We start from the raw sequence: 26,788 nt of genomic DNA, 5'->3' as shown, positions 1-26,788 counted from the left end.
AGGAGGAGAATAGAATTATTATAATTATTATAATTTATTATTATTATTCATTTCATTTCTATACCGCTTTATATTTTTAAGAATATATTTTTATATATCACCCTATGCCCACAGGTCTCAGGGCAGTTCACAGGATAAAATCAGAATATAAAACCATAAAGTACATAATCAAAATTAATAATAATAATAATAATAATAATAATAATAATAATAACAACAACCCCAATACAACATCCTCTCCAGCTTTTTAGATAAATCATTCTGGAGGCATGTCTGGGAAATGATGAGGCTTAGGATGCAGTGAATTAAAATCTGTTCCTGATTTCTGATTGCCCAACCTGCAATGTCTCATTTTTGCCTTCACCAAGATTGGACCACTGAGGTTGTGTCAGCAGAGTTAGCAGTGGCAGTGGTGGGACTTTCCTTAGAGGGGAGGCCTCCAACTCCAACTCTGAGCATGAAGAGTGAAGTGTGTAACATCTACTGCCCCTCAGCCACTCTTGAATAATTGCTCCCTCAGTCACACTCAGTGATCTAATGCACACTCCTTTGATTTCGCCAGACTGTGAAGTGGCTTATAAATTTTTATCATTGTCATTACTACACAATGCAGTAACCAGCAATAAATCTGTAATCAAGAGCCATCTGTAGTATTGTTGCGATGTGGTAGATTAGGGCAGGAGCACTAGAACTTTTTGTTTAAAAACTCTTATTTGTCCTGTAAGTGTCTGTCACAGCAGACATAAAAAACCTACAGCAGCAAAAATAATTTCACCCTTTGTTTTTGTCTTCAATGAGGTTGCAGAATTTAAAACTCATGCAAGACAAGCCTATTATTTGTCTATTCCACTTAACTCCTTTGACAAGGTAGATGTTTTGCATGTATGTGGGGATTTTTTTTATAATCTTACATCTGCAACACGAAGTAATTCATTTTGTTATATTTACTTGAGGATGCGTCTATCCTAACTGACATGCTTGTATCGCCTGCCTTTCCTCCAGTTCCCATGTTTACAGTGCAATAGGCAAGGGCTTAATCCCATATTAAGGATTCTGTAATTAATTTCTGTACCCTCTGCAAAATGAAATTCATTCTGGAATATGTAAGACAGAACAAGGGAGTGTTTTAAGAGAAATGAATCTATTCCATTTAAAAAGGATGATGCCATGCTTGGCTTTGTTTTCTCTCGTTACAACACATACAGCACAAGCCTACAGGATGCAGCTGGGGTGAGCTATGTCCGTTGATTGTAGCCATGTTTGGGAGGTAGACAATAAGCCCATGGCTGTACATTCCTTATTGAATGGTACGTTCTGTTGGCTTGCGAGGCCGACACTCGCTCTAGTCTCTCAAGTGAGTGGCATTTTGCTCAGGGTCCTGGGACCAAGGAAAATAGGCTGCTGGTCAACATTAGCACACACTTTAAAACTGAGATGTTTGTTCTTTAGAATGGCAGTGTAAAGACAGCTCAGATGGGGTGAGGCGGTGGGGACTTTTTGTAAAAGCTGTTCAGATATTCGTCACATACATGTGGCCTTGAGAGCTGTGTTTAGAGGGGAGTCTCTGCAGTTTGCCACATCAAGAAGCCCCGAGGGGCAGACACGGATGGCACTTAACATACAGCTGCCTGATTAGCAAGCCCTTGGCATTATAGATCGTTAGGCAGCATGTGCTGGAAATGTGCTAAGTGCAACATGATATATAATAACGTCCACTAAGAATGGAGATCTACCCTGTTGGTATAACAGGCAGTGCTGAGAGTACCATTTTCTCTCAAGTGTGCCTATTTAACAGTCACAATATCTATTTGCTCAGCATGTGTAACACATTTGCATTTAATGAGAATATTTACCTTTCAGCTGGTAGTTTGCCAGTAGCCAATTCTTTGCATAACACATTTGCATTTCCCTTTCCAGTTGCATCTGTACATTAGGGTTTGTGTACCAGCAATAGCAACTTGGTATATTTTGAGGGTTGTATCTAAAGTTAGTCCCACTGATGTTAATGGGTACAACAAAGTTAGGTACATTAATTTCAGCGGGTTTGTACTCTGTAGGACAAGCATTGGGTACAGCCCTGAGTTTTAAATTCTGAACACTATAGTATTCAGTTCGCGTATAGCATGAAGTACACTTTAAAAACTGCAGAAAATAAGACCAGTGAAATGGGCATTTGGCACCCACACCTCCCCCTGCCCCTTGGCAGGCAGGAAGGCCACATGAATGGTTCATTAGGCTATGTTTTGAGCATATTCTTTAGATAACTGTACAGCTGAAAGTTGCTGAGTAAGGGACTCACTGAAACAAAGGCATCAAGGGTTGTTGTGGTTGGGCACTTAAGACCCCCCCGACAACAGCTCCCTAAACCTTCTCCCAGTGTTTGAAATTAACCAGGTGCCAGGCACATTTTGCACTTGGCTATCGACCATTTAAAGATGCTTGGGCCTGACTTCTCCACCAACTGGAGGTGCATGCCTGGAGATCATTAGATCTGGACTGCTTTCACACAGTAATACCACATCCTGTAGAATTCTATCAGTTATATTTTACCTGCACAATCGGAATGAATTTCAGGAACCAAGGTGCTTTTTTCTGTGCAGCCTGAGAAGGAGCAGTCACCGTTGAGAAAAGGAGGTCGGAAGAGGCCAATAGATAAGTGGATTGTCCCTGGATCAAGTGACTTTTCTCTGTTAAGTTCTTAAAGTTCTTAACCTAGCTCAAAGTTGTCATCTGAACTAGCCAGATGTTTAACTGAGAATCATTCACAGTCAGTTCAGCATTTGAAAAATAAGACTTTAGAGCAGTCTTTCCCAGAAATGGCAACTAGACATTCCATTATGGCGACTGTAACTTTGGTTTAAGGAGCCATTTGGCACGTGAGTTGCCTTCTACTCTTCACCACACTACAACCTGCTAGCCTGCCTGCCTCTCACTCAGTTGTAGTGGTGAGTGAGAAAGAGGAGATGTAGCTGTTCGGCTTTATCCAACAGGGAAGCGAGTGATGGCAGTGATTAGGTAGAGCAGTGGATTTGCTGGCAACATTGAAAGGAGGGAGGTAAGCCCCCCCCCATGAGCGTTTCCACATAAAAACAAAACAAAACTCTGGAGCTGGCACCGACTGGAATATGCCACATCTTAGATATCAATCCCAATTATTCAGTGATACAGTGGAGCTTCCTTATTGGTTATAGGAGCCAGTAGCCACTTACCAACTGTGGTCAAAAGCAGAAAATGAAAACCATTCAACACATCAACAGCATGCCCTACAGAACAGACACTGCCATGACCACCCTGTAAGGCTGTTGCGTACTGCCACTTACATGCAGTTCTCATTGCATGTTCCTTTTTTGCTGCTGCTGGAGAAACCACCACCACCACTGGGTTGCAGTAAAAAAATGGCAGGCATCCTAGATGCCAGAGAAGCTTTGGGGAGGGTAGGCAATCTGCCCATGGGCTGGTGGTTTACCTAGACATTGTAGGAAACATTACAAAAAAATAAAAAAAATCAGGACCTATAATCAAAAAGTATTATTTCTGGAGACCTATTGAGCTGTTACTCATCAAAGTGGTTAAGGAGCACAATCTGTTTTCACTGATCTTAATATTGCCTTTTTAAATCTTTGTAACCGGCCCACCGGCCCTCATGGTGAAGGGCAGGTTAGAAATAAGAAGATTCTGCTAGATCAGGCCAGCCTCCCATCTAGTCCAGCATCCTGTTCTCACAGTGAGCAACCAGATAGCCATGGGAAAATAATAATAATAATAATAATAATAATAATAATAATAATAATAATTATTATTATTATTATTATTATTAAATCCTTCTAGCAACCAAAGAATACAAAAGCTGCCTACCCCCTTTCCTTTGGGTGCCTTTGAGAAACAGGCACAGTATTTCCCCTCACAGCCTTAGAGCCATTGATTTCAGGAAGAAGAATTGCCTGTTAAGGATAATACACATTTACTTTAGGAAACAAGAGGCTTGGCAGTCTGTAAGACATGAGCTAATTTTGGGCAATGCACTTGTCTCTTAGGAAGCTGCCTTGGCTTGCGATAGAGAGTAGAACCATATATGCATGAGGTAACACCGTTAAGCTTCCCCCCCCCCCCAGCTTGCATCACCGGGCGTTATGTTAGCAATCCAGCAGATTGGGGAAGGACTTTTTGTAAACTCTTTATGAAGGTTGCCAACATTTTGCTTGTCAGTGCTCCTGTGACTTTTAAGAGCTGCACAAGGAGCAGAAATTGAGCAGGTGAATCTTTTTCCCTGAGGCAGTCCGGTTTGTAGGGGTGACAGTGAAGCAGCCCATGGTCCCGGAAGCATCCTCCAAGAGCCTTTTGCATATGGCAGAGGATACCTTTCGGATGTGATGCAGCTGCTTGGGATGGCAGAATGTCTCGGACTAGCCCTGCCTCCAGGAACAATACTCAAAGTCTAGGCGCTATCCTCCTTTTGAAGTCCATTTTTAGATTAGCACAGCTCCGCCCTTCCCTTCAGCAAACAAAACATGTGATCAATAAACCGCAGTGTGTGAATTTTTAGCTCTGACCTCTTCAGTATGCTAATGAGTCACTGCAGATATGGGTGTTCTCCTTTTATCATTTAACTGAGTGATTAAATGGCGGGTGCAAAAGAAAAGCAAAGCAAAAGAAAAGCAAAAAGGATGCTGGATAGTGGATAGGAACTCCTGCTGCTGCTGCTGCAAGTTATCTTAGGGAACAGTAGGTTAATATCTTGTCCAAAGCCTGATGGGGGAGGACAGGTTTACTGTCAAGAGGACATGTTTAGTTCTTATGTTTACCACTCTATGGATGGTTTAATATGGCAGTGCAGTGTATATTTGCAGTTGCTTGCTTTCCAGTGTGTTGTGATACAAGCAGAGACAAAATTAGAGATTTTGAACTGAAGAGGGATCAGTTGGAATGCATTTGGAGAGCGGTGTATTCTTATTCTTAAATTTAAACTTTTAAAAATATTACACACATAAACAGTATTCCTGTTTGAGGAGGCTTCGAAGGAAACTCTTTGTGTTGTTGTTTTTCCAAAAAACAACAACTCTGGTACAAGTCTTGATGAGCCAAAGAGGCATATTGTACTGCTGTCAACCCCAGAACATTTTCTGTGCTATTAGCTTTGTTCTACTTGGTGCTCAGTGAACTGTGGTGCAGCTCTGTGCACTAAGCCTGCACACATGGAGAAACAAAGATTCTGAGAGCTCGTGGACAGGCTGTGCTTTTGAAGGGCCTGCTGAATTAAAATTAATTTATGACACTTCCTGTCACACAGATTGCTACTGGTCCTACTGGCCCCCAGTCTTAAGCATTCTAAAGTCAACTGGAGAGACCATTAGGCTGAAGTCATATGCACCTTTACCAGGGATGGGCTGAGTGGCTTTTACTTCTGAGTAAACATGCTTAGAGGGACGCAGGTGGAGCTGTGGGTTAAACCACAGAGCCTAGGGCTTGCTGATCAGAAGGTTGGCGGTTCTAATCCCCGCAACGGGGTGAGCTCCTGTTGCTCGGTCCCAGCTCCTGCCCACCTAGCAGTTTAAAAGCATGTCAAAGTGCCAGTAGATAAATAGGTACCACTCCGGCGGGAAGGTAAACGGCGTTTCCGTGCACTGCTCTGGTTCGCCAGAAGCGGCTTTGTCATGCTGGCCACATCACCCGGAAGCTGTACGCCGGCTCCCTCGGCCAGTAACGCGAGATGAGTGCCGCAACCCCACAGTTGGACACGACTGGACCTAATGGTCAGGGGTCCCTTTACCTTTACCTTTAAACATGCTTAGAATTCTACTTTAGAACATGTTCTCAAATCACCCATTTAACTTTGCCTGGCTTAACATTATTCTTGTTTATACAGTGGTACCTCAGGTTACAAACACCTCGGGTTATAGACTCTGCTAACCCAGAAGTAGTACCTCGGGTTAAGAACTTTGCCCCAGGATGAGAACAGAGATCACACAGCGGCGTCAGCAGGAGGTTCCATTAGCTAAAGTGGTACCTCAGGTTAAGAACAGTTTCAGGTTAAGAATGGACCTCCGGAATGAATTAAGTTCATAACCAGAGGTATCACTGTAGAACCCAATTTTTGAAAAACCAAAACAAACAAACAACTTTGCCTGGCTTGTGTCTCTAGATGTACTGGCCCTCTCAAAATCAGGTTGGGCTAAGTACTGCTTTCCAAGGCTCTGACACTGTATTGAAGCTCAAATTTAAAGAGCTACTTCATGCATTAGGTTATAATTCGGATGGAGAACATCAGGCTTGAGTACCAAATGCAGCCCTCTGGTGCCTGTCTGTCTAATCCTGCTCATTATGGAAATTCAGCCGATCCTAGCTCTCTGCTAAGTGCACCTGCATAATATGTATATTTGAGGAATATCAGAGATGAGTGTAGCTAGGGAGAGTTGTGAACAAGTGCAGTTGGTGGGTCCAGAAAAGACTCTAATTTTCAGAAAGTAGTTTCTGTACTCATTTTTGTCCTTGCAGCTACACCCATTATTACTGGCCATTTTATTGCATACTCTTGAGTGCCAGAGTTTGGTTTCTGCCTACATATATAAAATCAAAAAATCCTTCCAGTAGCACCTTAGAGACCAACTAAGTTTGTTCTTGGTATGAGCTTTCGTGTGCATGCACACTTAGTTGGTCTCTAAGGTGCTAATGGTAGGTTTTTTTTGTTTTTTTATTTTTTATTTTGTTTTGACTATGTCAGACCAACATGGCTACCTACCTGTAACTGCCTACATATAATTAGTTCTTATAATCAGTGTTTCAGAACATCACTCTGCTCCTGAAATCTCTCAAGTCTTCCAGATGCCCAAATAACTCTATACTCTCACTCAAGCTCCACACAAGATCCTTTTGTTATTGGGTGTGTTAAGAGGGGAGAATGCAAGGGAAGAGACTGCGTGTAGAACAGCTTTTTCAGCATTAAGCTTCCCGGGGTGCATCTACAAAATTGCAAAGGCAGGACATGCTCTGCTATGCATTTTCATGCAAAGTCAAATAATGCCTGACTCAAAATTGCACGCCTCTGCATGCTGCGTATGCAAACAGATGGGGCTCAGAAAGGTGTGTGATTCTCCCCCTGCCCACAAATCTAGCTTAGCTTTTGTAAATCTCAAATAAATCTCTTCCCCGTGCCCAGATAGTCTATTGATTGATAAGCACAACTGAAAGTGCCTCTGGGAGAATCATTGCTGAGCTGTGAAACAGGCTGTTCGCTTCAGTAAAATTGAGTTTCGCTCTGCATTAAATATTCTTGCTCACTGATTGTGCTTCTTATCAAGTTATTATACCAGTTTTGTGTGTGTGTGTGTGTGTGTGTGTGTGTCTGCTTTAGGACTTGAACATTTTCTTGGGTAAATTAAGCTAGACGGCTTATTGAATATTTACAGATAAATTGTAAACAGATAAAAACATTAGCAGGATTTATATAATAATCTGCAGTTTTATAAGAGTATATATTTACAGTTGATAAGTAAATGAGCAAGTTAAATGAACTTGGATATGCAGAAGAAGATATTTAACAAAAATAATTTAAGGAACCACAGAAAGGGGGGGAAGGAAGTCAAAATTTAGAAGTGTTAAATTGATCGCAAAACTAATGAAATGTATAAATTTGAAAAATATAAATAAAAAACCTTAAAAAAAGCTGGACGGTGAAAGGTGTATTGAAGCAATTATGGGCGAAAGCTAGATATGATGGATGTGGGGCTGCTGCTTCCCCCCCCCCCACAGGCACCCTATGTTGAGTCTTCTCCCTGCCCCTCTTATCACATCATTTCTCTCTGCCTTGCCTTGTCAAATTCCATTATTGCCTGGGCAGGACTGGCTCAAAGCATTTTGTTACCTGAAGGAAAACAGTAAATGGTACCCCCCCTACCCTCAAGTAAAAGTGAATAGCATCCAGGGGTGGCTAAGTTATTTTAGCACTTGAAGCTAAAAACCAAACCACATTCATCGATTCTGTAAAGTTATTGTTGATAATGATATCAGAATGAAGCCCTCCTGTTGCTGCCTAGTATAACCCCATGTTGAATAAGGCTGTAGCAGCATATATCAAAAGTTTTGAGAAATGGACACCATGAATAAATACTGAATTTTTTTTCTCCATGTGATACTTATCTGTCCCTCAGTGTATCGTAAGTGGTTGGCACATTTGTGGCACTGTGGGTTAAACCACAGAGCCTAGGGCTTGCTGATCAGAAGGTCAGCGGTTCGAATCCCCACAACGGGGTCCCTTTACCTTTATACTTACCCAAGGTAGTGTCCGGGATTTGCATTCCATTTCCAGTTTTGTTGTGGGAAAGCTTGATTAAAATCAACAGAAAATGAAGTAGAGGACACCTGAGCCCACTATGAAAAATGATGATCTCTAACCGCATCATTAAGTTTCATGCTCTGTTTCAGTATTTGATATTTTAGAGTTGAGGTAATTAAAAGAAGCATTTGGTATCTACAGCCTGTTTGAGGTTTGGGAAGGATGTGAGTAATTTATAGTCAACAAAGGTTAATTACTGAAAACAGTAGCTTCCTTGGGAGTGGCATATATCTAAGGCACTCAGTACAATGTTATGATCATTTCATAGAGCACTGAAGAGACACATGAGTATGGTTTTTTCCTAACCATATTTGGCTGACATAATTCCCAAACACAACACAACTGGCTTTTAGCATAGACAAAGGACATAATCCAGCAAAGGTTGGTTGCATCAAAGTCCTATTGAAAGCACTCCAGTATACACATACTTGAGAGTCCCATGGAAATTGCATAGGATTGCACTGAGAAGCTAGTTGCAATGAAGTCCTGTTACATTACTTTTGTTGGGACTTAAGAGGGTAATTCTACCTATATCTACTCAGGAGTAAGCCCTACTGAATTCAGTGAGGCTCACTGTCAGGTAGATGGGGTTAGACATCTGGAGGGCCATTGGTTCCTCACTCTTGCTATAAAACAAGGCCAGCAAAATGGCCCTAGAACCCCAACTTAACCAATTTGTGGTAAGAACAAAATAAAATAAAAAATTCCTTCCAGTAGCACCTTAGAGACCAACTAAGTTTGTTCTTGGTATGAGCTTTCGTGTGCATGCACACTTCTTCAGATACACTGAAACGGAAGTCACCAGACCCTTAAATATAGTGAGGGAGTGGGGAGGGGTATTACTCAGAAGGGTGGTGGGAATGGGTGATCAGCTGATAGGTGTGGACTAGGGTCGTTAACAGTCGTCAACAGGTTTTCCACACCTATCAGCTGATCACCCATTAGTTGGTCTCTAAGGTGCTACTGGAAGGAATTTTTTATTTTATTTTGTTTTGACTATGGCAGACCAACACGGCTACCTACCTGTAACTGGAATTTGTGGTAAGGTTAATGAACAGAAAAGGTAGTACCTAAGAGCTGAATTTCACAGCCACTGTAGGGCGCACAAAACACAGCACACTTTAAGTTGCAGAGAATTTAATAAGAAAGAACAGGGCCACTTTCTTTCTTCATGTAGCTTTCAGAGGAAACCCTAGTGTATAAACAAAGGAGACCAATCATTAGTGTCTGAAAGGACATAAGGCTCCCTGTTGGGATGTAAATTATAGCACTTAAAAGAGCTCCTCTTGTGACTCTGTCTGGGCTGCGTATTCTGGGAATGGTCACTTTCGGAAGTACAAATTAGGAGTGCATGACCATTCCTGGTCTTGTTCAAGAATGATGTATGGTGTATTAAGTGAAGCAGGAAATTCTTGCTTCTATAATTGTTGAAGTGACATAATCTACTTCCAGTTCCTCCCTTGAGGCTATCCCTTTTCTCCTGCTCCTTTCACTGCTGTGGTTCACAATTACATTTAACTTCTCTCACCCCCCCAAAAAAAGTCATTTCCCCCCTGTTTGAATATAAATGTAAAGTGAAAACATTGTGTGGTAAACAGATGTTAATAATATGAAACAGGAAGAACTTGTTCCCCCATCTGTTCTCTGCCACCTCTTCCTTTGACATTAGGGTGACACATCTTTATCCTTAGAAACTGTTATGAAACTTCTGGGTAGCATGATTGGGTGGTGGTGGGACTTCAGTACAATTTGCAGAACCTGGAGGTTATAATTTTTGTGTTCAGTTTTCCAAATGGGACACATGAAAGCAATGGAAATACAGGAAATGAAGTGAGATTTCTGAGGTCCAACATAGGAAGAGCCAGTGTTTTCATGTTAAGTAGGTCACGTTGTTTGCAACTGAACTAGAGCTTAGTTTATTAATCTGGTGCGTTTTTATAGTTAAGTACTTCAACATGACTGAACCGGCTCCATGTTCTGTGCACATGAACACGAGTACCACATTTGACCTGTATCACTTTTCATCTGGGAAGCATCTTTCCCAGGACATTAGGCAGGGTGAGGCAGCTGCTTCAGGTGTCAGAAGTTGAGAAGGAGGAAGTAGATAGCGCTGTTTGTGCCACCTCAACTAGCTGCCTCCAAGTGCAGGAGAGGGTGCTGTTCCATTGCCAGTGTTGGAAGTACTGTATGCTTTAGCTGATAGTTTGGTTGGGTTTTGTACACAGATGGAGGAGGGTGCCATCTTGTCCTTTGCCTGGCACCTGCTAGTGTTACTATTTACTTCAATCTGGCCCATTTTGGGGTGGGGGAAGCCATAGTTGCTGTCGCTGTTTATAACAAAAAAATACAGATTGTAAGCCTAGTGGGCATGACTAATCACATTAACAGCTGGAGGGGTCAAAAATGATTATATCTAGGGCTACCTGGAATTAATCCATCTGAAGGTTTTTTTTTTTAAAGAACTCAATGATTTAAAACAGGCATGTCCAACAGGTAGATCGTGATCTACCGGTAGATCACTGGACGTCTGTGGTAGATCACTGGTAGATCAGTGGCTCCCCCCAAAGAAGCTAAAAAACTTTGGCTGCCCTAAAAAAACCTCAACTTCTTTGCCCTGCACCCCTAAAATGACCTGAACCACCGAAAAAAGGGCTTTCCTTCCTTTTTTTTTATTGAAAATTGTCGTTTATTTATCAGATATACAATGTTTGCCACAGTTATACAACAAATGTTCCAAACACAAGAAAGGTTAAAAATAAAAAAACTTTCCTCCTCCCTAAAGAAAAGAAGCTCAACAACTTTTACGTGAACCCTAAAAAACAGGGCTATCCTTCCTAAAAAAAGCTCAACAACTTTGACCTGAACACCCCCCCCCAAAAAAAGGGGGTAGATCACTGCCAGTTTTTAACTCTGTGAGTAGATCGCAGTCTCTTGGAAGTTGGCCACCCCTGATTTAAAACAAACATTGGTTGTGAAAGAGCTCCATTAATAAAGAGCTGTAAAAAGAATAAGCAGAAAGAGAAAAACGGGGGAACAAATGCAGGGATTAAGAAGCAACAAAAATGGAAGAATACTGTAGAGAGAGAACATAAGCAGGAACTAGAAAATGCATGCATTTGAAGGTAAGGAACAGAAGCGTAAAGTGTTTCTCTTTATTGGTTACTTTTTCCTTTTCACAATAACAGAGAAATTATCATAATTGAATGCGGAAATAATTTAAGTGAGTAGCAGAATGCAAATGAGAAAGAGGAGGCTTAAGGTGGGAACAGGTAGAATTTCTCTGCATGGTAGCTGTATGAGTTCATTTATAGTAAGAATGGTTTATTTGTACCAGATTCATTTAAACAATCAGCAGCCTACGTTATGTCGGAACCTTTTTAAAAAAATAAAATGAAATATTGGAAGACCAGATATCCTAACTCACTTGGTTAAGTGCACAGCGAACTGCTTAAATGTCGGTGAAAGAAAATGGATGTGTGTTTTAGCAGCTTAAGTGTGTGCAGGACTGCAGCCTTTGGACACAGAGGACTGAATATTACTTGTAGCAAACACTTGTACTTCCTCTTTTGGCAAGGGAAACAGACTATATTAATCAATACTTTGCTTCAGTTTCAAATTTTGCATCCAAGTAGTATATGATAGTTCAGCTTATCTGGCATTTTATCAATGTGGCCTCCTTCCCATACAGAGTTTCCAGTCCTTTAAAAGGTTAGATCATGATACTAGAATGTATTTTGAAAGGATCAAACTTTTCCATCCTTGCTGCCTCCTCCATTTCAATTTTCTGTCATTCCTCATTTCATTATGATGATAGAATCCAACGTAAAGGATGAATAAACCTGAATGTGCAGCTACATTTGACATGGCAAGGACAGCTCTGTCTTGCAAAAGTGATGCAATTAATTCATAACATTGGATGGGAAGTTCTACAAACCTAAGCACCAAATGTTCTAGCATTATTGACAGACCAATAATATCAACAACATTAATTAGCTGCAGGCATATTTGGCTGAGATCCTTACTTTTATAAAATCATTGATCATACAGCAATTGCCCCCATAACGACTGTCATTTATTTATTTATTTATTTATTTATTTCCTGCCACCATTTCTAGCTAAAATGTTTTTGAGGTAGCTTACAAGATTATTTATTTGGAATAGCACAAATTCAAAGCATTGTTAGCTTTTGAAATGTTGATCTGATTCACATCTCAATGAAGTGCACAGTTATTTTTAGGCAAAAGCTGTAACTTTGAGGGCATCATTAACCCTTGGAGTCATGTGGCCAAGTCACACTTTACCACTGGTAATAAAACATTTTTTTCTAACCTTTTCTCTGTATGCTTCCAAAGATATCTCTGCTTCTCTTGCACGGAAACCATAGCTCAGCAGCTAGGAACCTCCAGCCTATGGGTAACTAGGGCTGGGTGATACCTGTTTTTCAGCATCGTGATATATCACCAGCTAAACCAGGGGTCAGCAACCTTTTTCAGCCGTGGGCCGGTCCACTGTCCCTCAGACCATGTGGTGGGCCGGACTATATTTTGAAAAAATTTTTTTGAACGAATTCCTATGCCCCACAAATAACCCAGAGATGCATTTTAAATAAAAGGACACATTCTACTCATGTAAAAACATGCTGATTCCCAGACTGTCCGCAGGCCGGATTGAAAAGGCAATTGGGCCGCATCCGGCCCACGGGCCTTAGGTTGCCTACCCCTGAGCTAAATATGCTAGTATATCACAATGTCTGAAATAAGGATGGAGTTATGTAGAGGAATTGACTGGTTTCACGGTATAATCTTATAACGCAGTGGTTCCCAAACACACACACACCCCACCAGGTCAAATATTATGATAACAATATCATGATATGGACTTGAAACCGGTTTTGGACAATATATAGCCCAGCTTCTATTGACGAAGCCAAGCCCACCTGCCCTAAATGTCATATATGATGTCAGGTATGGGGCAGTTATGGTTGGGCCAAAAGGGAGTTGAAAGCACAGGTGATCAGCTGATTGGTGGCACCTGCAAATCCTGGTGCACATAGCTAAACATGTGCACCAGGACATTTGCAAATTTGCAAATAAAGCTCAACAACTTTTCTGTTCACTTTTTGAAATATGGCAACCCTAGTTTAAAAGCAGCGCTATTTAAAGCCAGAACTCGCTGGAACCTCTCAGGTGGGCATCATTGCCATTAGGCGAGAACAAGGGATGCATTCATGGTGAGTTCCAGCACCTCTTTTTCTAGAAAAATAGCACTGATTTTTAGGATACTGAGCTGTTAATGACAAGGGGTATTTCTATGAGATAGGAGGAATTGCACTTATGTGTGAGCTGCACACTTATATTGTACCAGGATTTGGCTCTAGTTCACCAGTCTTGTGGTGTGTCATATTCCGTGCTTTCCTCCCTTTTACTTATTCCAGCCAGACGTGACCTTTTATGGAACAGCCAAAGGGAATGGCTTTCCATGAGCTTTGCCCCCTGCTGATGTCTTTAATGTGACTGTCACTGGGTACTTCAGGGCTGTACTATGGGATGAATTTGGATTCTGGGCACGTCAACTTGTCACATCACATGAAGTATGTCACTAAAGCACAGTCCATGAAGGGTAATGGGAGGCAATGGGAAGGGTTATGTGAGGACAAATGCCTGCAGGGAAATTGATGGGCACATACTCTTAAGCTAAAACTTCCTTTTGAACTCTTTGCCCTGATTCCAGTATAGAATGTGAGCTTTTTTTTAACCTGTAGGGTCACTCTCATAGGGTTTCACAGTGCCTGGAATGATTCTCTTTTTGATACACATTTTTAGCGAATTAGCTGGCCCTGATTTGTAGCTTTCATGAAAAAAGTATAACCACCTATCCCTTTGTAAGTCTGTAAACGATAAAAGAAAATGCACAGGCAGTATTCTGTCCAGTTGTTCAAGTAAAAAGCCAGCCTCCCCACAGCCTCTGTATGCACTACATTCTTAAATATTCTGGGTCCATATTATCACAAAAGCCAAAAACTAATTCACAACGAAAACAAACTTTTTGGACAAAAATGAAAGAAAAGCTGGAATGAATTACAGCAAAATGTCATTGCTGTTGTTTTGTTCAATACACTCTGGAGAGTCTCTCTTTTTAAAATCCTTCTAAAATATTTAATAGCATATGTGGTCCTCTTTGAAATTCAGAACAGTTGTCTTGAATTGGACACACACACACACAGAGAGAGAGAGAGAGGCTGCATACATACCATATCTTCAAAGCACATGACTCCCACCATAGAATCCTGGGAACTAACAGTTCACCCCTCACAGGGCTATAATTCCCAGCACCCTGAACTAGGTTTCCCAAGGGATGTCATATGCTTTAAAATATGGTGTGTATATAGCCAGATAGGGACTCTGCATAGCTCTTCTCTTGTCTGTGCCTTGGATAAAATACGTGTGTGTGTGTGTGTGTGTGTGTGTGTATATATATATATATATATATATATATATATATATATATATAATATAAATTATTAAAGCCATTTAGATTTTTCTAGCACAAGACTATACATGCCCCCCCCCATGTATGCAAATGTGTAGATTTGCAACACAGGACAAAGGGAAGTTGCTGAACTACCTTCTACAGCATTCATTTCTCTCTCAGACCTGGAAGTGTGTCTGTAGCATCTTCTGTACCCTTCGGATTAGATTACAGTAGGAAGAGATATGACAACATGCTCCCCCCACCCCCTCCTGTTGATCAAGTGCATTGTTTTGCCTTTACTTTGCAGGCAGCTTTCTATGTCTGTGCAATTGCACATCACTAAAATGTTAAACATACGAGTTACTCAGACTTTCCATCTTAAAAGTTGTGCTTCACACACTTACATGGTGGAAAAATCACAAGCAAGCCATTATTTGCATTGTTGTCAAGCAGCATGCAATTGGAAGAGATATCTCCAGTTCTGCCTTAGTGCAGTGTTTTTCAACCACTGTTCCGCGGCACACTAGTGTGCCGTGAGATGTTGCCTGGTGTGCCGTGGGGAAAATTGTGTTTATTTGATTCCTATTCAAGAGAATTACTTTATATATAGTCAATATAGGCACAGAGTTAAATTTTTTAACATTTTCTAATGGTGGTGTGCCTCGTGATTTTTTTCATGAAACAAGTGTGCCTTTGCCCAAAAAAGGTTGAAAAACACTGCCTTAGTGCATCATTTAACAGATAATGTGATACTAAATGGGAAATCATTTTATGAATACTCTTGGGAGATGACCACCATTCGTCATTAAAAATAATAATACAGAATTTGGTCCTGCGAGGCTTAACCTTTGTAACCCGGACAGAAATTCCATTGAAATTAATGGGACTGGAATTGAAATAGTAATCCATCGGGTTGGGCTGCAAAGTTCATACTTCACAGAGCCATGAACGTATTGAATGTCTTTGGACAAACTTCTGTGGGTTGGATCAAAAGTCTTCACTCTTTGAACTGCAGGAGTTTCCATTCATGGGAGGATAGTTCTGTTCTCTCTCTTTTGGAATTTTTCAATTGGAGTTTTCACAATACAATTAAAAGAACAAACTAATCTGCAGTAAAGAAAGAAAGAAGGAAGAAAAAGAAATTGCAAAATCATCTCTCACCACTATAGCTTAACTTTCATCACCTACAGAGGAAGGTGTACCCTCCCAGCTCTCACCTGGGCCCATCCCTCTCTTCTAACAGCCTCTAACCCTGTGGCCTCTCCCCTTCATTGCCTCTCACATGGGGTCCTCAAACTGTCTTTCATGGAAAGATAGTTCTGGTCACTGAATGGGTCCTTCTGTGAGTGGAAATATGGAAGTCCCTTCTGCTCACATAATGAAGATGTTGGATTAAACCAATTCATGATCTTTTCAGTCATTTTGTATTGTTAAATTTGGGAATAATGAAACACTTCTGCCTAATAGTGGACAGAGATTGGGCAGGGGGCAGGGAGGGTGATGAGATGAAGTAAGCGAGTCTTTGGTGTATGTTATGTTTAATTTAATTTACTTGTTTCTGGAAGAGACTTTCCCACGTTGCCAAAATCTTGTGCATTCTGTCTTTGAATTTTTTGATGGGATTACATTGGGCACCCACAACCTCTGAGTCTGTAGGCCTGAGTCCCCAACACACAGAGCACAAGTGTTGTTTGCCGTTGGTGTTTAGTTCCATATGTTGAACGCTTGCGCTTTCATTTGCAGAGCGAGCAAGAATTTTAATAATGTAATGAGGACATGCTGAGAATGTTTGCTTTCCATTAGTGAAGGGAGGCATTTGATTCCTTTCTGAGATGGAGGTAGAAGAGAAAGTAATTAGCTGGAGTTGACATCGCCAGAGTCAGCTAAAATAGCACGGCCAGATGTCTGTGTTCTGCTGGTTTTGCCCCAGACATCTGTGGATAAGCTAGATGGGGGGACGGGACACAAACAATGCTAAGGCACAAACAGATATAGCATAAAGTAATCTGAAGACACCTCGGATGACCTGATCTTGAATGCCTGATCTTCTGGGAACTGCCGTGGCAGTTTATTAACTGTATTTTGTTTTCTTTTTTTTAATTATCTGCTCCTTAGTGACATAGATCTTTCTGGAAAAAGGTTTGATTTTACCAAAGTTTCTTTAGGCATGCTTTTATATCCCATAGTTTGGTTTGCATTGCCTCTGCTTTTGGCTTAATTTTTTTTTAAAACAATAAAATAGCAGTCATCCATCCTAGTGATTTGGTCAATAGTCTTTCTGCATCAGTATGCCTACTGGAAGTCTCTAAGGCGAAGATAAACTGCACTGGTGTAATCTTTAAGCCTTGTTGTATACTTAGGCCTTCCACTTTAGTTCACTTCCACTGAACTAAAATTTGCATAATTCTTTAGGGAAACTCCCTCAAATTAAATTGATCTCACATTGGTAACATTGGTACGGTACATACTTCAGGGGTACCTGCTGGGTAATTCAGGGATTCTCCCTAGTGAGCCTTATAAAGCCACAGCTTTACTGGGGTTCTGCTCTGAGTAAAGCTTAGCTGAATCACACCCGTTTTGCCCCATTAGTTGCCCTGTGTGATTCAAGAGCTCCATGACCCAGATTATCCCTTCAAGAGCTGGAGAATGCTGAGGTGACCCAGTGGACTGTATATTGCTTCACTGGTGCCCACATGACCAACAGGGTTGCTTATTCTGTTGAGCCAAAACAACGTGTGTAATAAATGCGCTCACACTCAGGTCACCAGCAACAGCTTGTTCAGTGAGGGGAGGAAAAAGCAACATGCCACCATTTCTTTCCTAAAAAGACAGAAAGATCATTGTTCCCAAATTACATAATCCCAAATGTTTATGAAATCAGACAGCCCAAACTGTAGTCCTATTGCTAGCAAAGCAAGCCAACCACTTGGCAGATGATCGTGCAAACTGAAGCATGACAAAGCTTCAGTGTTGACCAGATGGCTGCAAAAAGTGTTCCTAAAAGACAAAACTAAAAACTAAAAATAAAAAAATTGTATCACCTATGGAGGCTGGTCTCTTAGGTCAACCAGCCCTACCAGGTGAAATGGCCAGCATTATTTTTTTTTAAGAAAAGGTTATCTCCAATATTTCCAAACCATATTATTTCCTGTCCCACATATCCTTCCATGAGCCATTTCAATGTAGAGAGAATCTTGGATAGTTTTCTGTCAATCTCTCATTCTCTGGCCAGTCAGCTCTCTGTACCACTCAACCGTTCTGAATCCAAATAATTGCTAGGCTAGGAGCACCCACCCATTTGTCTCCAGGCAGAAAAATCAATTTTTTATCTTACCAGGGCAAATTATCACAACTTTATCGCTGCACTCAATGTAAACTGAAATAATTGTGCCCTTCATAATCTTATACTGCAAGTACTCCTGTGGACCATCTGAAAATTTTGATTTTTTTTGCAAAGCTTTTATAATCCAGATAGTTTTGAATCCAGATTATAAAAGACATTGGTTACATTATACAGGAAGGGGATCTCAATGGTTGTCTGCTTTGTATACAGGCACCCACAAATTCAATCCCTACCAGTTAAGAATCTCAGGAATTTGGGATGGGAAAGACCTCTTTCTGGCACCCTAGGATAGACCAGCGATTTGACTTGAGGCCAAACTTAAGGACTCAGCTACATTAGGAAAGAAAGTGTTGTATATGCGTTATAACGCTGTGACACCAGATGGCACAGTGGAGTCCTGTCTTTCGCCAACGTGATTTCACATAATAAAGTTTACAACATGATTTCCGAAAACGCTTTTTTGATGTGTGTAGATCCAGCCTAAGTGCCAATAAGAGACTTCCTTCCAATGCAAACTACTAGCTTCAGGGGATGATTTTTCTTTAGGACCTAACAATTACTAGCCTCTCCTCAACTGATGCATGGTTTTTGTTTGTTTTTTAAATGCAAATGACACATTAAAAGCAGACACATTTGACATCAAGTCTAGTTTGTTTCTCAGAATATTGTTACACACCACCCCAATCTCTGTGGTACGAGGTTCCAGGCGCTTACCCAGGGTTCGTGTTTCCTTTGGAATTAGTTACAGCGGAGATATATGGTTTATTTGCACATATAAACAACCTGAGCCTATGATGGAGGGGTTCGCAGCATTAACACCCCAAGAGGAACTTTCTTGTCCTATAGCTGCAGCCTTGAATTCAAACAGAAATCAAGTATTGCTGTGACTCTCTGGCTTCCCAGCCTGCTGCTTTTCCACTTCTAGTTTCTAGTTCAAATCACTCAACTCTCAACTGTGGTCATTGCCTAACTACCATCGAGTTGAGTGAGGAGGCCCACCCATTTGTTCTCTAGCACAGGTCCACTTCCTTCGTTCCCTTAATGACCCATTACCTAGGCTATCACCTCACCAGGAATTTGAACCCTTGCTTGTAACAACACTCGCTGGATCCAAGGGTTAGAAAGGTGTCAACCTACAGTCTACTCCCCCACCCCAAACTCATAACAGTATAAAGCAGTGTCGTGTGCTTACAGGGCTGGCTCATTTCAGTCCACTAAGCACTTGCAACTCTTTTCAGGGCCACAGCCAGTCTTTCTAAATACATACCTGTATGCACATTTGTATAAATCTAAAATCCTGAGCTTCTGCTGTGACTCACTCCATGCAGTCGTACAGCAGTAGGTGATGTGACCCACCCATCTTGAAATACTGAAAAATGTTGCCTAACAATGTAGTAGGCAGTTGCACCCCAGGCCTGCAAGCTGAGGCAGTATCTAATGACATGGGTCTCTTGCATCTTCCTCCCACTTGCTTTCAAATGCTGTTCTCAGAAGCACCTTCCCTCTAAAACCACATCTGCAGTGCTCATTTGATCCAGAGCTCATAAGGAACCTTGCCTGTTTTTAAGGCAAGAGTTGGTGGCTTTTAAGAGAACCTGGTGAGATTTTGCTGGTTCTTGTACACAGGTGACTGAAATTCGGTAGTGGGCCTTCTTGGTAGTGGCGCCCGCCCTGTGGAACGCCCTCCCATCAGATGTCAAGAAAACAAACAAAACTCTCTGACTTTTAGAGGACATCTGAAGGTAGCCCTGTTTAGGGAAGTTTTTAATGTTTGATGTTCTATTGTGCTTTTAATTCTGTTGGGAGCTACCCAGAGTGGCTGGGGAAACCCAGCCAGATGGGTGGGGTATTAACAACAGCAACATCTGGGCTTCCAGTTGCCAACCCCTGCTTGCTGGGGTTCTCAACAGACCTACAGCAGTAAACCAGAACCTTCATGGGAGTTGTGGTGGCAATATTATTATTATTATTATTAGGCATTATTATTTGTTTACATTTGGTAGTTGCTTTATACAAAAAAAAGCTCTCCAAGTGACTCAACAAGATAAAATGCAAACAGGTAAAATCAATTGAAAACCAGCAAATGTAAAATAATTCCTAAAATGTTCATCTACCAACACAATATGGGCAAGTACTACCCCAACCCACTAAAAGACGAGCACCACAGTGGAGGCTAACTTGACTAAAAAAGATGGTTAGATAAAAACGTGTTCGCCTGGTACAGGCGACTCCCCACTTAGGCAGGAGTTGCATTCTGGGGCCCCGCGCGCATAAGTGAAATCACATAAAGTGGGGAGCACCCTCTGAACGCCCCTTCTGCCATTTTGTCTTCAATCCATACCAAAAATACTGTGTCCCAAAATATCCACAACTAAAACAAAGCTCTGGCGCTGGCTGGAGGCTATGCGGGAAAGTGGCGGTGGCTGCTGCGCTACCCTGCACACAAGCTCTTAGGCAGGGAAGTTGAGCAGCATAAACAAAGTCCCCCTACACCTCTGGTCTCTTTGGGGCTTCCTCCACTCTCATTGGGGTGGGTAGGGACACCACCAGAAAGGCCTGTTCATAACATAATGTTTGCTCTTTGCAGTACTTAATTTTAGTTTGCAGGATCTTTATGTATTGATACTTGAATTCTCATAGCAGGTGATAAGTTATCATCGCCTCTGACAGGAAGCGCCCTACCCACTCTGGGATTGGGCCATGCCCATTGTGATTCCTGAGTAATGCAGGTCTTAAAGGGCATTGCCAATGGAAGCCCAGAAGCAATGGAACAAATTCTTTATATATTTGCGAAGGCTGCTGCCAACCACTGCTGCGCTGAGACGTCTACCCCCTTGGCCATATGAATAGTTTGGTATGTGCCTTTGGGGCTTGGAAAATGTGTTCTATAAAGGCAGGATTTCTGCATTTCTGGCTGTATCCCAATCCTAGAGTCCTATGGAGAGGACACATTCTATTGACAAATACTTGTTAAGATCACAGATTTACACTGAATAGCTTTGCAGCCAAAGGTACAATTGGAACTTTTACCTATTAAAGGAATGTAGGTCATCCACATGAATTCTCTCTCTGAAGCTACACAAACCTAATTTTATATGAATCAAGGAGACACAGTGGGAGATGGTTGATTTTTAGTAACAAAGGTTCGGAGGCACTAAACAGGCAATCTGGACGTTTGAGGAAGAAGCTCAGTAGAAAATAAACATGCCTAGGGTTGCCAGATCAAAGTACTAAAAATCAGAGAGGTTTGTTCTGTTAGAGCAGGGAATATTCTGAAATATTCAATATCCCTTATCTTCTATAGCCATTTCAAACATGCTACCACCAGGGAATATTTTCACCCAGCAAAAAAATCTGGAGCAAATTATGCAAGGTGTGGCACCATTAAGTCATTCAGAGCACTGGCTAGGCCATGAGCAGGCCTCTGCTTTTTTATTATCATGAATTGGGTGTGGAACATCTCACTAGCACCCTTCCATAACTTCACATCAAGGAGAGTCCTCCATGACCCATCTCATCTTTCAACAACCCTTGATAAGCTTCCGAGGAACTCTCCGGGAAATAGTTTAGAAACCACTGTTGTGTAGGAGGGCAATACTGTCAAATAAGGAACAATCCTTTAAATCAGGTGTGGCCTGCTTTAAAGTAAAGGGTTATTTGGTAATCCTACTGAGGTGAGGTCAGCAGTTCGAATCTGCGCAACAGGGTGAGCTCCCGTTGCTCGGTCCCTGCTCCTCTCAACCTAGCCGTTTGAAAGCACATCTAAGTGCAAGTAGATAAATGGGTACCGCTCCAGGCGGGAAGGTAAATAGTGTTTCCGTGTGCTGCTCTGGTTTGCCAGAAACGGCTTAGTCATGCTGGCCACATGACCCGGAAGCTGTACGCCGGCTCCCTCGGCCAATAAAGCGAGATGAGCGCCGCAAGCCCAGAGTCATCTGTGTCTGGACCTAATGGTCGGCCCTTTACCTTTACCCTTTACTGAGGTGATATAGCTAATGCTGAGCTAGAAGTACTTCATTGCTCTGTTCAGATTAGCCAAGAGGCTTTAGACCTGTTGGGTGGGCTCACTTGTTTCAATTATGCATCCTTTTGGAGATGACGGGAATGCCTGTGTAAAATGTAGTATCTGTGACCATGAACTGAAGTTAACACTTAGTTTTAAGAGATACAGGCTGCATACACATTGGTCATTGAAAGCACCCTCCCCCAAACGAATCCTGGGAACTGTAGTGTGTTAGGTATGCTGTGTATTGCAGCTCTGTGAGGGGTAAACTGCAGTTCCCAGGAATCTTTGCAGGCGGGGGGATGTGCTTTAAATCTATGGTCTGTACAATAAATTCAAAGCATATATTCAGAAACTTTTTTTTAAAAAAACCATAGCTATTGTAATGATGGAAATATGGCTAGAGAATTCAATGGATAGGCAGTACACATGCAAGGAACTGAATTATAACCCCTGAGATAATACCCAGGTTGTTTTCTGTGAGGTAATGCCACCTGTTCACAGAAATCCTAAGATGCAGAACAGCATATTCATCCTTTTAAAGACTACATTCTATTTATTAGTAACGTAGCAGGGAATAATAACATTTCAGCTAAATAGGTAAATAAGTTCACCAAACTCTGCTGGGTTCAGACAGAACCAGATTTCCCTTATAAACTATGGGAACCTCTTGCAAAAGGTTTGGCGTATAGACCAATGGTTTTTGCTCTTACGATGACATGAGTTCTATAGTCACCCTTTTCAAAGTGGCATCACATTTTCTTGCATGCCAAGAAATAAAGCTGTTTGCACGTGGTGATGGTCAGAAGCCCTGAATTCAGCTCACACCACTTTCTCTGTAAGTGAAACTAAAACGGAATACCTTCACTGTGTCTTCTGGAAGCCGTAACAAAAACTATATATAGAAATGGATTCAACCTTTCTGGATTACTAGACTAGACTGTAGGGCCATGAGATGTCCTAACCTCACCTACTCTTTCTCTCCAATGTCTGACAGGGATTGGAAAGAACGTCATTTGCGACAGGACAGCCACCCCACTGGATGCCTTTAGGATGATGACGGCTGCGCACTATTACCCCAAGCTCATGAGCATCATGGGCAACGTCCTCCGCTTCCTGCCTGCCTTCGTGAAGATGAAGCAGCTGATCCAAGAGGGCTACGTTGGAGAACTGCTTGTATGCGAGGTACAAGTTCATAGCGGGAGCCTGCTGGGGAAGAAATACAACTGGAGCTGCGATGACTTGATGGGGGGCGGGGGGCTGCATTCGGTTGGTACCTACATCATTGACCTCTTGACCTTCCTCACTAGCCAGAAGGCTGTGAAAGTGCACGGGCTGCTTAAGACCTTTGTGAAACAGACGGACTACATCAAGGGAATCCGCCAAATCACGAGCGACGACTTTTGCACGTTTCAGATGGTCCTGGAAGGCGGGGTGTGTTGCACTGTCACCCTCAACTTCAACGTGCCCGGGGAATTTAAGCAAGATATTGTTGTGGTAGGCTCCAGCGGGAGGCTGACTGTAATAGGCACGGATTTGTATGGGCAGAGCAACAGCTCGCTGCAAAAAGAGCTCCTTTTGAAGGATTCCACCCCCGTCAGCAATGCCTTGCTGCCCGAAAAGGCCTTCAGTGACATCCCTTCCCCATACCTCCGTGGAACTATAAAGATGGTACAGGCTGTCCGGCAAGCGTTTGAGGATCAAGATGACAGGCGGACCTGGGACGGGCGGCCGCTTACAATGGCTGCGACTTTTGACGACTGTCTCTATGCTTTGTGTGTGGTAGACACCATTAAAAAATCGAACCAGCTGGGTGAATGGCAGAACATTGCAATCATGACCGAAGAGCCAGAGCTGAGCCCTGCTTACTTGATCAGCGAAGCAATGCGCAGGAGCAGAATGTCTCTGTACTGCTAGGGGTTTTTTTTTTTGTCGCTTCTCAGAAAAAAAGTGGATCATTGCAGTTCTTTCCTAACGGAAAAAAACATGCCATGTGTCTCAGGCCTTGGAAAAGGAAGACAATATAGGGAATAAACCCTTGCTATTTAAACCACATTGCCTAGTTGGTGCTGAAATATTAGATGCGTTCGAAATGCTTGCTTTGATAGTTGTTCGAGACTCTGTTAAAGAGAAACGTGCATTAACTGTTTACAAAATAGCATTACAGGAAGGTAGAACAGCATCCATTTACAATCTACAGGTGCATAGCTAATGCAGTCGCGTTTACTGTGAATAAAAGGTTCGGGGAGGTCTGGTTTGAGACATTCCCCACCAATTAGCAGGCTGCAAAGCTGGTGACTTATCAGAAAGCCCCTTCCTTGCAGAAAGCAAAACTGGCTGGCTTCTGACATGGACACTTCCTTGCAGTCCCGCTGATGATAGCATGCTAATTGATTACTGCATCATTCAGTAACCCATGCACCTGTATCAATTTCATAGACAGAATAAGAACACTTTGGGTATGACTGTGTTGTGTGACCTGGAAAATTTGGCAGCTTGGTTTTCATAGTTAATAATGAAGGTTTATGTTCTGTTTGGACTCCCCCCCTTTTCAAGGTAACAGAAACAGAAACATGTATATTTTTTAAAAATACATGCAGCTCCAAAATAGCAGCATGTTTCTCTTAGGGTCCCGGAAGGATTCAATACGACTCACAACAATCTGCAGAGAAATAAGGGAAATTACTTACAGGGTGACCAGCCAGTCTCCTTATGTTCTCTGATTGTTGATAAATTCTAGAGACACAACCATGTTAGTCTGCCGTAGCAAAACTAATATAGAATCATAGAGATGTAGGGGATCATCTAGTCCAACCCCCCTGCAATGCAGGAATATGCAGTTGCCTCTTATGGGGATTGAGCCTGCAGCCTTGGTGTTACCAGCACCACGCTCTAACCAAGTGAGCTATCCATGTTTAGTACTGTGCAAAAGCTTTCATGGACCAGAGCTTACTTCATTAGATGCATGAAGTAGCCCATCTGACAAGGCGCAAACAGTCTACAAAACTTGATCGTTTTTTTTAAGGTGTCACCGGACTATTTTTTTTTCTGACTTGGGGTTTGGTCTTTAGGGCCCCCCACTAGGAAAAGATTTTCAAAAGCATAGGTTTCAACAAAACCTAACATGTTTTAGGAGGAAATTGCACAAAAACTGACCATGATTTGTCCAAAGTCTAGGTGAGATGTAGAGACTGCTTCCTGAACAGCTACTAGATAATTTTTTCTTGGCTTGCACATCATTGCTGAGATGACATGGAAGCTTGCACTGAAAAAAATCTAATTGGGTACTTACTCCTAGAACAGTAAAGGAGTTTACCTTTCCTTTTGGTATATACTGGACTTTAAATGTATTCAGTCCATTTCACTTCTTTGTAGGTAGTTAATACATTATCTTACTACTTCCTTGCATCATTGAATTCCAGTTACTTTTTTTTTAATCGATGCCTTGATGCAGACTCTACTTCTTCCTCCTCCAACACCTGAAGAGGTTGCCTGCATTTGGAGCAGCAGATGGGAGACTAAAAAAATGAAATTAAGGAATAGTGGGTAACAGCACTCCTACTAAAAGCTACCTGTTCTAGCCATCCCTGATTGTGATGTGCAACAGCAGGATGCACATAGGATGCATGTAAGATTTCTGGGCAGAGGAGCAGATTTCTGCTTGATGGCACTGGGGGCATCAGATCACGGAAGGGAGGATAAGCTTAGAAGGGGTGGTTGCAAGTTCCAAGAAATCTGATAACTGAAACACTGTTCTGTATGATTTGACGATACAGATAATCAAAGGCTCTCCATTTGTGTTGCTGTGTTTCCAGCCACCACCTCTTGAAAAGCACTTGAATGACTAGCATCTTAACTGTATCATTTATACTATTTTATAGGATTCTCATTTTTTTTTAAAGATTATCCATCAATCTTATTGGTGTCATTTTGTACCACTGCGGAAAGGTCTAGTCAATTCAATCATCTCTTTGTTTCCCTGTCATTCTCTTATGCTGAATATCGGTCAGGGCGGTGCACTAACAATGTTAAAAAACAAAGAGGGAAAATAGAGTACCCAGTTCTATAAATCCTCTTATGTGTAGAATTAGCATGCCATCATCTTTCAGTGACTAATTGCAACCTTCTACTTAATCTACTTAAATGATGCCTTGTTTTTATTTTTTTAACCTTAAATCCAAGTGTACATTTATTGCTGTATATATTTATTGTGTTTAAAATGTCATTGCATGGGCATTTTATGTACAGTAGATATTTTAAAAGTTATTTATCAAACAAAAAGTGTGTGATAAAACAGAGTCTATATTTTATATATCTATACTGTAGATAGCAAAAACGAAACCGCATTTAAATTATAGCAAGAGGATATGGGAGTATTTTTTAAAGAAAAGGGAAGGCCTGTGGTGGTTTCTAGCATTTTGACAGCCTGTCTACTTTTAATGGAAAATTGCATTTTGTGGCTCTTGGCTGCAGCGAAGTCTGTCCTCCTCCTTGAAATGATGATATCCGTGTATTACTTTTCCATTGCTTGGGGAATGTAGTTAGTTATAGCCAGCCATGAGCATATATGTGCTGCTTAAAACATGGGTTTCCTGCTGTTCTTACATATTTGCACTGTTGGAATAAAGAGAAGCTAAACAGT

General features: G+C 41.7%; 1 protein-coding gene across 1 annotated transcript in view; it reads left to right on the top strand.

Moving 5' to 3' along the window:
- GFOD1 (glucose-fructose oxidoreductase domain containing 1) overlaps positions 1 to 24,950 on the top strand; it is a 50,530-nt gene extending 25,580 nt beyond the window's left edge. Inside the window, exon 2 of the mRNA XM_033154580.1 lies at positions 23,144 to 24,950. Coding sequence (XP_033010471.1) covers positions 23,144 to 24,063 — 920 coding nt within the window. The 3' untranslated portion in view covers positions 24,064 to 24,950. The remainder of the gene's footprint in view (positions 1 to 23,143) is intronic.
- Positions 24,951 to 26,788: the final 1,838 nt, after the last annotated feature.

Source organism: Lacerta agilis, chromosome 7 (genome assembly GCF_009819535.1).
Source record: "Lacerta agilis isolate rLacAgi1 chromosome 7, rLacAgi1.pri, whole genome shotgun sequence".
Lineage (NCBI taxonomy): Eukaryota > Metazoa > Chordata > Lepidosauria > Squamata > Lacertidae > Lacerta > Lacerta agilis.
This window is presented reverse-complemented; position numbering and strand designations above follow the sequence as displayed.